This window comes from Nilaparvata lugens, chromosome 8 (genome assembly GCF_014356525.2).
Source record: "Nilaparvata lugens isolate BPH chromosome 8, ASM1435652v1, whole genome shotgun sequence".
NCBI classification, from domain to species: domain Eukaryota; kingdom Metazoa; phylum Arthropoda; class Insecta; order Hemiptera; family Delphacidae; genus Nilaparvata; species Nilaparvata lugens.
Genome location: NC_052511.1, coordinates 14,669,910 through 14,684,948, shown reverse-complemented (window position 1 = coordinate 14,684,948; position 15,039 = coordinate 14,669,910). Strand labels below are relative to the sequence as shown.

At 34.5% G+C, this 15,039-nt stretch overlaps 1 protein-coding gene across 2 annotated transcripts in view; it reads left to right on the top strand.

Annotated features, from left to right (window-relative positions):
- LOC111046823 (corticotropin-releasing factor-binding protein) overlaps positions 1-15,039 on the top strand; it is a 55,942-nt gene that overhangs the window by 33,574 nt on the left and 7,329 nt on the right. Inside the window, exons 2-4 of one of the 2 annotated variants that reach the window (XM_022332461.2) lie at positions 3,927-3,990; positions 13,415-13,578; positions 14,408-14,618. In XM_022332461.2, coding sequence (XP_022188153.1) covers positions 3,927-3,990; positions 13,415-13,578; positions 14,408-14,618 — 439 coding nt within the window. Of the gene's footprint in view, positions 1-3,926; positions 3,991-6,390; positions 6,458-13,414; positions 13,579-14,407; positions 14,619-15,039 lie in introns of those variants that run through there. The other variant, XM_039434034.1, reaches the window with a different exon arrangement.

Below are 15,039 nucleotides of genomic sequence, written 5' to 3'. Positions count from 1 at the left end.
TGGATGAAAGATTCAAAGTTAGTAGTTCAGATTGCTGGACGACCTTCCTTCTCTTTCACCTTCTGATCACCAGGAAATAGAAAAATCATTCTAATCAAGTTCAATTCCATACAACATGTCTAATCCAAAGATCAAAACTCATATCTTGAAAAAATATTGAGAGCAGATATTGGCCTAGGATGTCTTCGATAGTCTGGAACGTGCATTTCCTGTGCCCGAATATTTATCATGGAATTTGGTGTGGTTATCAAACAGTGAGAAAATTCTTATAATTAGAATTCGAATGAGACCTTGAGAATAATATTCCAGAACTCTGAAACAAATAATCCATTATCGAACTTTCTTATCTCCTCTTTTTGAATCACAGAGATCTCAACCAAATACATAATTTGAGCTCGTGTAGTATTGCTGATATCAAGAACGATATCCAAGGTATCGATAGAGTGTATATGAGAAAGACAAGAGAAATACTGACTCAGAAAATAACTCCACAACAAAAGAAAAGCTCTAATGCTACCATAAAGCTCCAATATTAATATGTCTCAACCTCCACGATGATGGTGGAGGAAGATCATTAAGCTCCTAATCCCCAATAATCTCTCAATTTCATCAAAGTACTTGGGAGCACTTCAGAGCACTATATAATCTGAATCCTGCCATCTATTAGGCTGTACCTAGATTGCATCTTAACTGAATTTATCTACACAACTTTCGTATCATTATCAAGTCCAAAGAATTTGAAACTAGTTTGTTCAAAATATGAACCTGCTCAAAGATTTGAAAATTCATCCATGTCAACTATCTTGTCACTGAATAAGGAGTAATGAACTCATAGTATATCACCAAATGATTCAAGCAAGCATTGGAGGAAGAATGTTTAATTATTTTGTCCATAGTTTAAAAGTTCAACAAACTTTTGGCGTCCAAATCAAATGAATCTGTACCCTTTCCAAACTTTCGCAGTCAGATTAATGAATAACTGGTTGATATCGAAGATATTCTCATTTATGAGACGATTATATTAGTAAGTTTGAAAGTTGAAGTTCTCTCAGTCGTTGGTTCCTCAGCATACTAAATCGAGAATCTCAGATTATGAGGAGGAAGATGACTCCACGCTCCATTCATGAAATATTGTCATAACTTCCATGCTAATGAATGGTTGTGCCAAAGCTTGTCAACATGGAGTTTGATTATGCGACAATGGATTTCTCCAATCACAGACTTGTACAATTTGTCTCTGAACTTCCAAACAATCCGAAGTTCATCCCCAATACTATTATTCTGCTTTCTTGAGACTTCTTGAAATTATGGGGATGCCAATGAGAGCTAAAGGACTTTTTTGATTACAAGTCTTACAATATATAATTCGGAAAATACTTCTAATCATAGTTTTTGAGATTATTTTTAAGATGGTAATTTCCAGTTTCTCGGATTTCATGACTTCTACATGAAATAAACTTGGAAGAAATCTTCCACAAGTAACACAGCGATTACTATTATATTGAAATTATATTCATAACGACAAGGCTGAAAACATAAGGATTATTGAAACATGTAGCCTACCAACTACTTGTTAGTAGATGTTCAGGAATATTATGAATAATCATGAAGAATATTTTTAATTGTGTCATGAGAAATATGTAATTATGGAAACTGAGCTTTTAATAATCACATTCAGGTACGCAACTGAAGGAGAGGATATCAGGGAATGAAGGTTTTCTCTCCTGCCGGAACTCGGGATATTGCTTGAAAATACTATTAGTTGAGAGTTGAGACATATTTCAAAAACTTGAAAGGTGTAATGGAGCATGAAAATAACGACTTGCCAGTAAAATTCTGTTTAATTCTCGACGTAGGGTCCTTCTTTAGTCTCTCCTGTTAACAATATCGATAATCCTCTTGGAATGAATACCTGCCTACACCACTGATGCTCAATTTCCATGCTGGTTCTCAGCGCTCTCTCTCTCTCTCTCTCTCTCTCTCTCAGAACACATTTTTTCAGTATCTACTCGGGCAATATTCATATCACTCTCTCTCTCTCTCTCTGAGAACACATTTTCTCAGTATCAACTCAGGCAATATTCATAAAAGAGAATGAAAGTTCAAAAACAAGCTCCCTCAAACATAACGCCTATTGAGAAAAGAGGAAACAATGATTCTAGAAGCCCCTGACCTTTCTTTCGTGAAATGAGGCTCATCCACACGCTCCGAGGGAACGTTGAATCTGCTAAAGACGAGCACTTACAAGGTGGAAGGCTTGGATTGCCTGCAGCTATCTCGAGTCTTTCATTCAGTTACAAGAACTGAAGAAACTCTCTCAGCCACCAGTCAGCGCACTAATTAGAGATGTTCAAGTTGCGTTACAGAACTGTGGCAGCTTTTAACACGGAAATGTGCCTAACCATAGATAACAGATTTCGAGATGGAACTTCTTGTACCAAACTCAAATCATTCTCGAACAACCAATTACATCCCTCAGGTGCAGATTCTGTCTAATGATGTATGTTCTTGATACATCTGCAATGTTGATACTACTACTATCGTAGATTTCTCATCAGCCTTTGGACACTGGCAAGAAATGGCTTCATCTGTTTTCCTCTCATATTATTTATGAGAGCTTCTGTAATTCATTGTTCTATTAAGTATAATATATATTTTCAAGTATCATCTTTTTCATATTATTCCTATTATTATATGAATTCAGTCTTACTTTCATTCTAAATCATCCACAGGAATTTTTGTTGTACAATCTGTAGATAACACTGAAAGTACAAAAGAGTAGAATGGAATAGAATGACTGCCTTTATTTTTGACCTAGGAGGGTTAAGTTAGGGCGCAGTTAGCCCTCTCTTACACTTAACCCTCACCAGTATGAGAATATTATGCGAAAGTATGCGAATATTATAACACACCAGTGAATATGATTCAAGAATAATCATGAGAGGTATGCTCTTTTATGTATTTCTAACACCACAGAGAGTCAAAAATCACTCATGGTAATCTAAATAATTTTTTAGAAAGTTTGGCCTTGTTCTTTGACTGGTCTGTAAACAATAATAATTGGCGTAACCTGGTAGTGAAATGTGAATGACATTGCATTTTTTATCTTCTGTCGCTGAAACTTTCAAGGGTTTGATTCGCATCTCGTCCGGCATTTAGTGTATCCTCTCTCAACTGATTACTAAAGCACTATACAAGTCATATTTGCTCACTTCTACCATAGTAAACTGTATCATATATTCTGTATATCACTGGACTAAGGAATAAGGGTGAAAAATAAACGTTTGTCTTTCTTTCCTTTCCAACATAACCGTATATTTGTTGCCTCATCTTAAAATAAATGAATTATAAACAACAGCCTCTAAGACTTAGAGGTCACCTGACGAAACTATACCTTGTCAAAGTTTAGATACATGTTCCAGCTATGATGTTCTGATAGTCCAATAACCGTAGAGGTATGTACATGTCTCGACTAGAGACCGATTTGAAACAAGCTCTAGTTACAGCACTTGTAAACACAGTGACACTGGCTTATGACATTAGCATTGTAAACCAGGCTGTTCCTTGGAGTAGGTGATGAAGACCCCGGAAACATCAGGTGTATCATGAGCCTTGCAGGTGACATGCTGTGACATGTGGAGTTAAATTGCACTGGCTAAATGTGTGGGCGATGTTTTGTCTGTGACAGGATTGATGACAAAGATAGTGAATGTTTGGATGAGCCCAAGAAGTTCAAGATTTGAGTAATACGATAAATTAAACTAAACTAAATAATTTGAAACATTATAATTACTTCGAATGATATTCGGTAACTCAGGTAATCTCAATGGATGAGCCCTCTATTATTTTGGCGGAAAGTATATTATCCTACAGAGTAATAATCTATTTGAAATAATATTATAATATTCGAATTTTGTTTTTCACAGGTCAGACAAGAAATGGTCCATAGCAATAGAAGGGCCAAAAGATCATTGGATCACATAGTCAAAGGTAAGAAACTGTGTGTATTAGGTATCGTTACTTGTATATATGATTTTTAAGTAGATGATTATTGTTTCATTTAAGTAATAATGATGAATAGAACTCTTGTTGTGGATGAGTCTACTCTTGGATTGTATGCACTGATGAAATATTTTCAACTTTTTATATTTTCCCCAGAAATTATAATGTCACTGTAATTTCAAATCATGGAATACATGCAGTCAATTGAATCATCAAGCTGGAAATATCATCGACTCTTGCACGTATAATTTTTCTGTAAAGACCCAGACCCCCGACGAATGTGAAACCATATTACTCTTGTGAACTCTAGCATAATTAATTGACCGCAAATAATGCAAACTTAAAATTATCTAACTAACTAGCCATGAATAATTCATGAACAAATTTCCATGAGTTGGTAAATCAAGTGATATTAACTCCTACTTCCAGACGTGGAATATTAAAATTTCAGCAAATTATCATTCTTTATTCATAAATTTTGTACTAATTCAAAATTCATCCTATAATTGGAATAACTAAAATGAATTGTCTGATATGCGATTGTTTATTGTATAATAATAGCTTATCATTACCCTTCTCGTTGAGTTGTGTAGATTTTTTATTTTATTGTATGTAATTGTGAATATGGTGAATTGGAATAAATGGAGTATGAATTCAAATATCTGGCAAGGTAGCATTTGAACTGCTATGTTAATCGGTCACACTCTGATTGAATTTCATAATCAGAGAAAATTGTCAAGCTCACCCGGTATATCGCTAACCGACCTTGAACCTCAAGCACATTGAAGCAACATCGAAAACTACTCAGGTTATTGATTGGGCCCTACTAATCTTTGATGACTGTTATCATGTGAATATAGCATTAGCTGCAACGCTAAAAGCACCCACATGGTGTTACTCTATCAGAGTAATGGACTCTCGATCACTGCTCTATCCCAACTGCAAAGTTAATGGAAAGTGGCCCTCACGGTGAGAAAAAGAATTTTCCAGCCAGCATTTTCGCTTTCTCTGTCAGTCGCCAGTGCCCATAAAACATCGCTGATATATTTCACTGGAGAGATCACATTTTGTAAATTATCCGGAATATAGAGAGCGTGATCCTGGAATAACTCACGGTGCCACAAGCCCTTTGAAGTCAGTTGAAGCTTCACGATACTCATGATTGTGTGCCAGTGATTGACACTTTTTTGATAATCGAAAAACATAATGATGGTCTGGTAGCTTCATTCAGTATTGAAATAATACTGGACTTATTATACTTCTAACACAATCATCTTGATAAGATCGGCCTGGTATGAAGAAGAAGTAGAAAATAACTTGAAAAAGAGAAAGAAAAAGAAAAAAGTTAATTACAGACATAAAAGTACCATATTTTGTTTTTTTTCACATATCTCGAACTATATGCGTCTTTCGGAATTTTTTGTCGAATACAAAATTAAAGCTTACAAATTAACCTACAATTTTCCCATATATCTTTCAGTTTTTTAGGTATGAGCTCTCGAAGATGTCACATTTTAAAGAAAAAACATTCCAGCTCCGATTTTTTCATCTTTTTGGCCTTGTAACTTTCTAAAGACTGGTTGAAAAAACCCGTGCTAATCATGAGCTCATAAAACATCATATTACTTCATTATTTTAGGCATCTTCCTACTCTTGTTGCAGCTGTTATAGTGTTGAGTGTAAAATCTCCAGTTTAACAACAATAGATCAATTTATTAACAGAGAAATTTGGAGGGAACGTTTGGAACACCACATTTGATTCCGCAGTTTGTTTGGACTAGTTAGAAGGTAAACATATCAAAAGTCTCATCCCTACACTCAAGGGGTAGGGCCTTGACTCAAGGAATGAGAGTGGTTTCAAAGTTTAGATACATGTTCCAGCTATGATGTTCTGATAGTCCAATAACCGTAGAGGTATGTACATGTCTCGACTAGAGACCGATTTGAAACAAGCTCTAGTTACAGCACTTGTAAACACAGTGACACTGGCTTATGACATTAGCATTGTAAACCAGGCTGTTCCTTGGAGTAGGTGATGAAGACCCCGGAAACATCAGGTGTATCATGAGCCTTGCAGGTGACATGCTGTGACATGTGGAGTTAAATTGCACTGGCTAAATGTGTGGGCGATGTTTTGTCTGTGACAGGATTGATGACAAAGATAGTGAATGTTTGGATGAGCCCAATAAGTTCAAGATTTAAGTTGAAGGAATGAATCATAAATTGAACTAAACTAAATAATTTGAAACATTAAAATTACTTCAAATGATATTCGGTAACTCAGGTAATCTCAATGGATGAGCCCTCTATTATTTTAGCGGAAAGTATATTATCCTACAGAGTAATAATCTATTTGAAATAATTATAATATTCTAATTTTGTTTTTCACAGGTCAGACAAGAAATGGTCCATAGCAATAGAAGGGCCAAAAGATCATTGGATCACATAGTCAAAGGTAAGAAACTGTGTGTATTAGGTATCGTTACTTGTATATATGATTTTTAAGTAGATGATTATTGTTTCATTTAAGTAATAATGATGAATAGAACTCTTGTTGTGGATGAGTCTACTCTTGGATTGTATGCACTGATGAAATATTTTCAACTTTTTATATTTTCCCCAGAAATTATAATGTCACTGTAATTTCAAATCATGGAATACATGCAGTCAATTGAATCATCAAGCTGGAAATATCATCGACTCTTGCACGTATAATTTTTCTGTAAAGACCCAGACCCCCGACGAATGTGAAACCATATTACTCTTGTGAACTCTAGCATAATTAATTGACCGCAAATAATGCAAACTTAAAATTATCTAACTAACTAGCCATGAATAATTCATGAACAAATTTCCATGAGTTGGTAAATCAAGTGATATTAACTCCTACTTCCAGACGTGGAATATTAAAATTTCAGCAAATTATCATTCTTTATTCATAATTTTGTACTAATTCAAAATTCATCCTATAATTGGAATAACTAAAATGAATTGTCTGATATGCGATTGTTTATTGTATAATAATAGCTTATCATTACCCTTCTCGTTGAGTTGTGTAGATTTTTTATTTTATTGTATGTAATTGTGAATATGGTGAATTGGAATAAATGGAGTATGAATTCAAATATCTGGCAAGGTAGCATTTGAACTGCTATGTTAATCGGTCACACTCTGATTGAATTTCATAATCAGAGAAAATTGTCAAGCTCACCCGGTATATCGCTAACCGACCTTGAACCTCAAGCACATTGAAGCAACATCGAAAACTACTCAGGTTATTGATTGGGCCCTACTAATCTTTGATGACTGTTATCATGTGAATATAGCATTAGCTGCAACGCTAAAAGCACCCACATGGTGTTACTCTATCAGAGTAATGGACTCTCGATCACTGCTCTATCCCAACTGCAAAGTTAATGGAAAGTGGCCCTCACGGTGAGAAAAAGAATTTTCCAGCCAGCATTTTCGCTTTCTCTGTCAGTCGCCAGTGCCCATAAAACATCGCTGATATATTTCACTGGAGAGATCACATTTTGTAAATTATCCGGAATATAGAGAGCGTGATCCTGGAATAACTCACGGTGCCACAAGCCCTTTGAAGTCAGTTGAAGCTTCACGATACTCATGATTGTGTGCCAGTGATTGACACTTTTTTGATAATCGAAAAACATAATGATGGTCTGGTAGCTTCATTCAGTATTGAAATAATACTGGACTTATTATACTTCTAACACAATCATCTTGATAAGATCGGCCTGGTATGAAGAAGAAGTAGAAAATAAGTTAAAAAAGAGGAAGAAAATGGAAAGAAGTTAATTACAGACATAAAAGTACCATATTTTGTTTTTTTTCACATATCTCGAACTATATGCGTCTTTCGGAAATTTTTGTCGAATACAAAATTAAAGCTTACAAATTAACCTACAATTTTCCCATATCTCTTTCAGCTTTTTAGGTATGAGCTCTCGAAGATGTCACTTGTTGAAGAAAAACCATTCCAGCTCCGATTTTTTCATCTTTTTGGCCTTGTAACTTTCTAAAGACTGGTTGAAAAACCCGTGCTAATCATGAGCTCATAAAACATCATATTACTTCATTATTTTAGGCATCTTCCTACTCTTGTTGCAGCTGTTATAGTGTTGAGTGTAAAATCTCCAGTTTAACAACAATAGATCAATTTATTAACAGAGAAATTTGGAGGGAACGTTTGGAACACCACATTTGATTCCGCAGTTTGTTTGGACTAGTTAGAAGGTAAACATATCAAAAGTCTCATCCCTACACTCAAGGGGTAGGGCCTTGACTCAAGGAATGAGAGTGGTTTAAAAGTTTCGTTTTTCATTTCTTGCTTACACGCATGTATCTTGGAAACAATGCATTTCAGCGTCACGACTAAATGAACAAAAATGAAGCTAGATAAATTCCCTACAAGTTTTTTCAGTGAGTTTCGTGATATCTCCTTTAGTTTTTGAGATATTCACTTTTAAAACTTAGCACAGGGGGTAGGAGTGAGGACTTTGATATGATTAACCCCTTACTAACCTTAAAAGAGCTGCGGGGTCAAAAATTGTGTTCCAAACATTTCCCCTATAATCTTTCGTTGACTGAACTATTGAGGATTAAAAAAAAATTTTTTGGGTGTCTTTCAATCATGTAATGTTTTCTCAGAGAAGTAAATTTCATTTTGAATTTGAAATAGAAAACATGATTTCGAAGGATTAGATATGTCACCATTTCTTCATAAATCTGGAATAAGGAATAAATTTGAAACTATATTCAAAATAGAATATTTTCAGTCCTAGTTACGATACAAACAGGAACAGGATCATGGCCCACCACATAGATGAAATTCTCAGGTCACATTTTATCTTCAAAAGCATTGTGGTTAATGGAAGTGGTGGATAAAATAATATTTGAATTGGCAAATGAAGTGTGCAAACCGTTTTTTGTGATGCAAAATCTGTTCCAACCTGAATGGGAAAATAATTCATTTCCATCTGACCACCACTCCATATTCCATGGAGATTCTAATTAAATCATCAAATATTCTTCACATCAATCAGAATTCCACATCAAATCAAATGAATGTTCCCAGTAAACCACATCAATGAACTACAAGTCATGATGTATGAATTCTGAAGACATTCAGGAGAGAGAAGAGAAAATCCATTTATCATTCAACTGAACGTCAATCTGCCTTAAATCACATTTTGATGTGAATTATTTGAGCGGGGCTCCATACATGAGTCTTCCACGTAATTCATCTTCAGTATTCAGCTTGTCGTCCTGTTTGCCAGAAAAGAGCAAATGATATTCAATATGTATTCGCATGATAACGCTGAAAAATGAATTTGGGTTCCCTTCAACGTTCTTCTCATACAGAGTGTTTTTCTTCCTCTCTGCTAACTCTATTCTTTGGAGCCTGGCAAGCTTTTACATCACATTCTCGTGAAGCAGAAGATGACCTCTCAAAGCTTTTTACTTTTCACTCACTTTGGTGGATGGGCCTTTCCCACATTATTTTCGCAGTGGAACAGGTAGAGAATATTTCCAAATCTTCATTTATGTTTTGAATAATTCCACATAATTTCGATGATACGAATTGATCTGTCATACCAAAAGTACGCTTGCATTAATCATTCATGTGGGAAGAAGTGAGAGTTTCTTTGTATATTTGTGAAATATTGGACAGTTACATTCCATTCAACAAACAAAAATTTTATATAATTTATAAAACACGTTATTAAATCGCTCATCCAATATTGTCAATTCACAAGTTGGTATTCAAATATTGGCAAATCTGTTGTAGAACAATAGAAATGCATTTCCATAATATTATATAACGAAAATAGATAGAACCGATCAATTTCGACTTCAGTTTCTCGTGAAACAAGATACAAATTTAATAAACAGGTAGTAGAATAATGGAGTTTTCAGCACCATAATCGATCTCACTCTATTATTAATTTTTCACTTTCGTATTGTCACTCTCTTATTACTGTCACATCTTCCATTGAAATGGTGCTGCATTCAAATTATTCAAAGCCTTCTTAAAGAAGGCTAGAAAAAATAATAGTTCAATTCGAATTCCAATTAATAATAGGATTTATCAGATGAGATATTATCGAACAGTAATCCCAGATACTTTCAACATACTTCTTAGAAGTATCTGGTCTCCATTTGAGATTTTTTCACAAGATTGTCACAGACTACAAATTAATTGTTGCTGTATTACATTTTCAAAAAATAATGTTTTTTTCCCACGTTCAGAATATTATCTCTAATTACAGTCTCCTCAGCGCGTTAGATGAGGAATAGTCTTCCAGTGAGTTGCATTGTTGTACTGCTTTTTCGGCAAGGTGCATAACTTTCTTCTCTTTCGTTAGCAGTTTAACAGGAGCATCGAAGCGCAAAGGCAATTAATATTCAACCCTTCCAACGGAGAGTCACAATGAAAAATGTTATAAAGTACTGTAATTAGCTCCAGCTTGATAAGGAGACGAGAATAGCTACTTGGTGACAAACGAAAAATTAGGAGGCGAAACTTTTGACTCGTGACGAGACTTGATAAATGCAACGTCGCCGACTTTTATTTATCTGAATTAATTCGAAAAATCATCGCTTCTTTATCATTATCACTCTGTACTTGATAAGCTTAATAAAATCATGGAAACGACTTCAGTTTTAGTTGGTAGGTTGAGGAATTAAAGTCTCGTATGGGATTGAACCATGATTATGAGAATTCCCTTTTTTATTCATCCGTGGATTGTTTCATTCATGTTTTAATTTATCAAGGGTACTTTCATACTTGTACAATATGTCTCGATGAATTGAAAGGTCTAATGTAATTTGCAATTGAATATAATGAGTAGCTTACATTGATTAGAACATATATATAAGTGATATACTATTAAAGAGTTGTCCCCATAGTGTTGAAGTGGGAATGAGGTCCTTGTCTGGTAGTTTAGATGTATAGGTTTTTAAGAGAACTACTATATTGAAAAATTTATTAAATAAAATCAATCTTGTATGTAACATATATGTAATTGACAGGTGGCATGTTGAGTTCCAATGAGGTTCACATATACACAACAAAGCGCCATGAATAACAACAATTATAATAATAGAAATAATAAATACAAAATATAATATCATGTATATAGCCTGTATTTTGGATTCAGTTCGGTTCACTCTCCAGCATAGGAATAAACACTATGTCAAGAACTGGGATATTTTCAAATTACAAATTCGATTAACTCTTTAGATACCTTCAGTTTGTGAAAAATGGAAATAGCATGTGATCAGCACTTTCTGTGACAGTCTGACAATACGTCCTGAATTTCTATTATTCGTTCAATTTGGTGAAGGCAGGGAAAAATTGCTCGATCAACTAAAATCTGACACATTCGTGACCCGCAGATTCAAACTAAATTTTTCAATTTCTGTCACTGTGGGGAATATTGGAATATCGGGCTGAAATTGGAGCTGTATCCTGAAATTGACGCAACAGGCTTATGTCATCAGAGAGCCGATGGTAGCGTAGAGTCTCTCGTTATTATTAAATACCTGATCTTCCTCTAAATCTATATGCTGCTCGAACTAAATCCAAAAACAGTAGCCTACAGCATCATTCGAATACTCTTGTACACCAGATATGCAATTATTATAAATTGTACTCTTGTACTTGTACTTAAATAATATATTGTTCTTCAAAACTTAAATAAAAAAAGTAATTCCCAACTCTCGTGTTATCCATGAATAAGCATACCATTAATCAATCCACGATTTCAACTACTATTCTACTCTTTCTATTATTCTATTTTCCAACTTTTTTCAAATTTTTACTATATCAACTAATAATCGTAATAACTATATAACTTAACTAATCAACTAGGCTATTATGATTTTAAATCCTACTATTACGATCTATAAGGAACAACAGACCACTGGTTGCACGAGGTTAACTTTTAATCCCGATTGAATGCTACAAGAACCAATCAGAAAAATCTCATCTGAACCATCAGAAAAACCATCTCCGATTGGTCCTTGTGGAATTCAATCATGATTAAAATTTAACTGGCTTTTGTGTAACCGGTCCTAAGCGTAAAACTCATTAAACTGCTCTTATCTCGAATTCAATACTTTATTATTTCTATAACACTAATTCTTGTGTATGATCGCCATTACTGTGACGTTTGAATGATCCGTTTAATGTGAGAGTGGCTTGTCTAGGCCAATCGTATTCATTCGCCTTCTAGACCAATGATAGTCGTTCAAGATCTTGTGGCCAATAGAACTCGTGCACTAATCAAAGCGCTGGCTCATCACTGTGTAAATATTCTGATGCTTGTGACTCGGGACATTTCTATATTTCACCTGTTATTGATATCAATTCACCTTCATGGGTGGGATGTTTGTCTATAAGTCATATTTCTTGCCAATTGCCATGTATTCTGCTGATCTGCACTTTGATTTCAGTTCAACAGAGATTGAACAATGATGTAACAACCAGAAACGGTATTTGATGGATCGTTATTTTGAAAAATACCTAATGTGTGTTTGTGATAACTTCAAGTCTTTTCATACGAAATTAATTACTATGGAAATATTACTTCCACTTCTACACAGAAAGTGATTCATATTATGAATCATTACTTTTTATTGTTCATTCTCACAATAATCTTCAACAGTTTACGATTTGAGAATTCTAATTCCTAATTGATTTGAGATTACACAAATTCTTAAACCAGTACTTGAACCTGTCACAACCACTGATTTTTAAAGATGTTTTGATTAGATGAAACTGAAAAACTATCAATATTTTACAGTTCAAAAGAGATTCATAATGGTTCAGGAACCGAAACTAGTATCTTCACAATAATATTTGTATGAATCAGTAGCATCGACGATTTCAAGTCCTTTCTATCTAGTATTAATATTAAGCTTATACGTTCATTTTTGAAGAATGTTTGTTTTTTGGTCTTGCAAAATTATTTCTTTAATAGCCTATGTGAATATTTCCTATCTTAGTGATGATGATGTGAATTATTTCTTCTGTGTTTGGTTTTGAGACATCTAAATTAGGAAATCCACTTGGTGAAAATAATTAATGACTGTGAAGTGAAGAACTACAAGACTTAACCTATTCCGGATTATGTGTAACCTCATCTAAATTTGGGAGAGGAATAGCACAAGGTTATCTTATTTTTTCTCTCCCTATCATTTTGATGATGTACTTATTGTATCAATCAATGAAGAATGAAGAATAAAGTATGAATATCTTTCATATCATCTTCATAACAGCACGTAAGTTTCCGAAATCGTCCAATTCCACCGGTATCTCTCCCAGAACTTCATTAATGATTGCTTCAGTTCCGGTATCCGTTGTGATTGATGATATGATTGATTGCAGATTGTGTGATGGTGGCCTCAGAGGAGGGTCATTACTACTACAAAACAACCAGCCTGGAGGAGCCCACAACATGTGGTGTGTTTCTTCTGACCGACGCTGATAAACTCATAGAGATATATTTCGACTACATCGATCTGCCCTGTGAGGGCGGTGGATTAATTTCGGTGAGTTTATCTTTCCTGTCCACACATCCATCTATCACACTACCACTATCCCACTAAACATTATCTATTTCGTTTCCTTCACAAAACGGAAATCTGAACAACCCTTTTTCTCCCCATCAAATCACTTGTTAAGAAATCCATTCCTGGTTTGAAAATTATGATTTTCAGGGCTAAATAATGCTTGCCATATTCGAAGTTATCAGTAAAACTACTGACTAACTATATTGGAAATACCATAGAGTACCTACCTATACTTATATGGAATATTTTCTTCAATGGTAAATCCTTATACAATCTTGATTTTTAATTTTTCAGATAATTTATTGGTCAATCATTTGGTTTGTGGATTAGATCTAGTAATCGAATTGATCTAGCTGTGTTGATAATAAGTTTGCAATTGTTTATCGACTCTGGCAGATATTGAGTATACATACGAAATGAATATGGATGATTCATGTCATTTCAACAATAATTTATCTCTTATAAGGCCCGGTATATAAGACAAATATTAATTATTTGTTTATGGCCCATTGAACACTATAGATTTGATATGGATGCAAACTGTAGTGTCCTGGAAATCACGCCTAGCACTACAAAAAATCATAAGTCGTTGGATGAGTTCATTCAGTCTATCTCTGAAAAAGTTCATCAACAAGTCAAAGAAATATTCTTATTACTTGAAGGATTAATCATATAGCTCATATTGTTCATATCTCAAATTCACTACATTGGAGTTATTCGAAATAATGAACTGAACGTGTAGATTATCATTGTATAGTTGTTAAAAATGATGAGAATACGAATTGAATAAGTATCATTGTTGACTCAGTTTTTCGACGGCTGGGAGTTGAATGGCCAGTTTTTCCCAAGCAACGAGGACCATCCGAAGCCAATGTCGCAGCGATTTGCCGAGTTTTGCGGCATTCGCAAGAACAAGCAGATATTCGTGTCAGCGCAGAACGCCGCTCTGGTGCAATACAGAGTGCCGCAGAGAGGACGTGGCTTCTCCTTCATTGTGCGGTTCAAGAAAAATCCCAAACGTGAGTTGGCAATACCAGACAAATTGGAGTTAACACTTGATTGAAGTTTTTCTGTAAGTTTGAATCTGATTCTATTTTGACACTTCCTATGAATTTTCCGTAAAAATCTCATTGATCAAAAATTGTTAAATTTCTTAGATATTTATGCCAATATCAAGAGGTTGGAGTCTACTTCCTACTCTTGTCAACCTTGAGAGCAATTGCGAAAGTCAAGATTTTATGAGTAACAGAAAATTACTCTCGAGTTTCCTTGAAATATATTAATTCTCATTTCGCTTCTATTCCTCAGTCCCAGTTTTTCTTTTCGATTTTTTGATAAATGTTAGAAAACAAAACTAAGTTGCATGTAATTCCATTATTACTTTCCTGCATTATTGTTTATCATTGAACACTCGGCCTCTGCGCTCAGGTTTTTTCAATT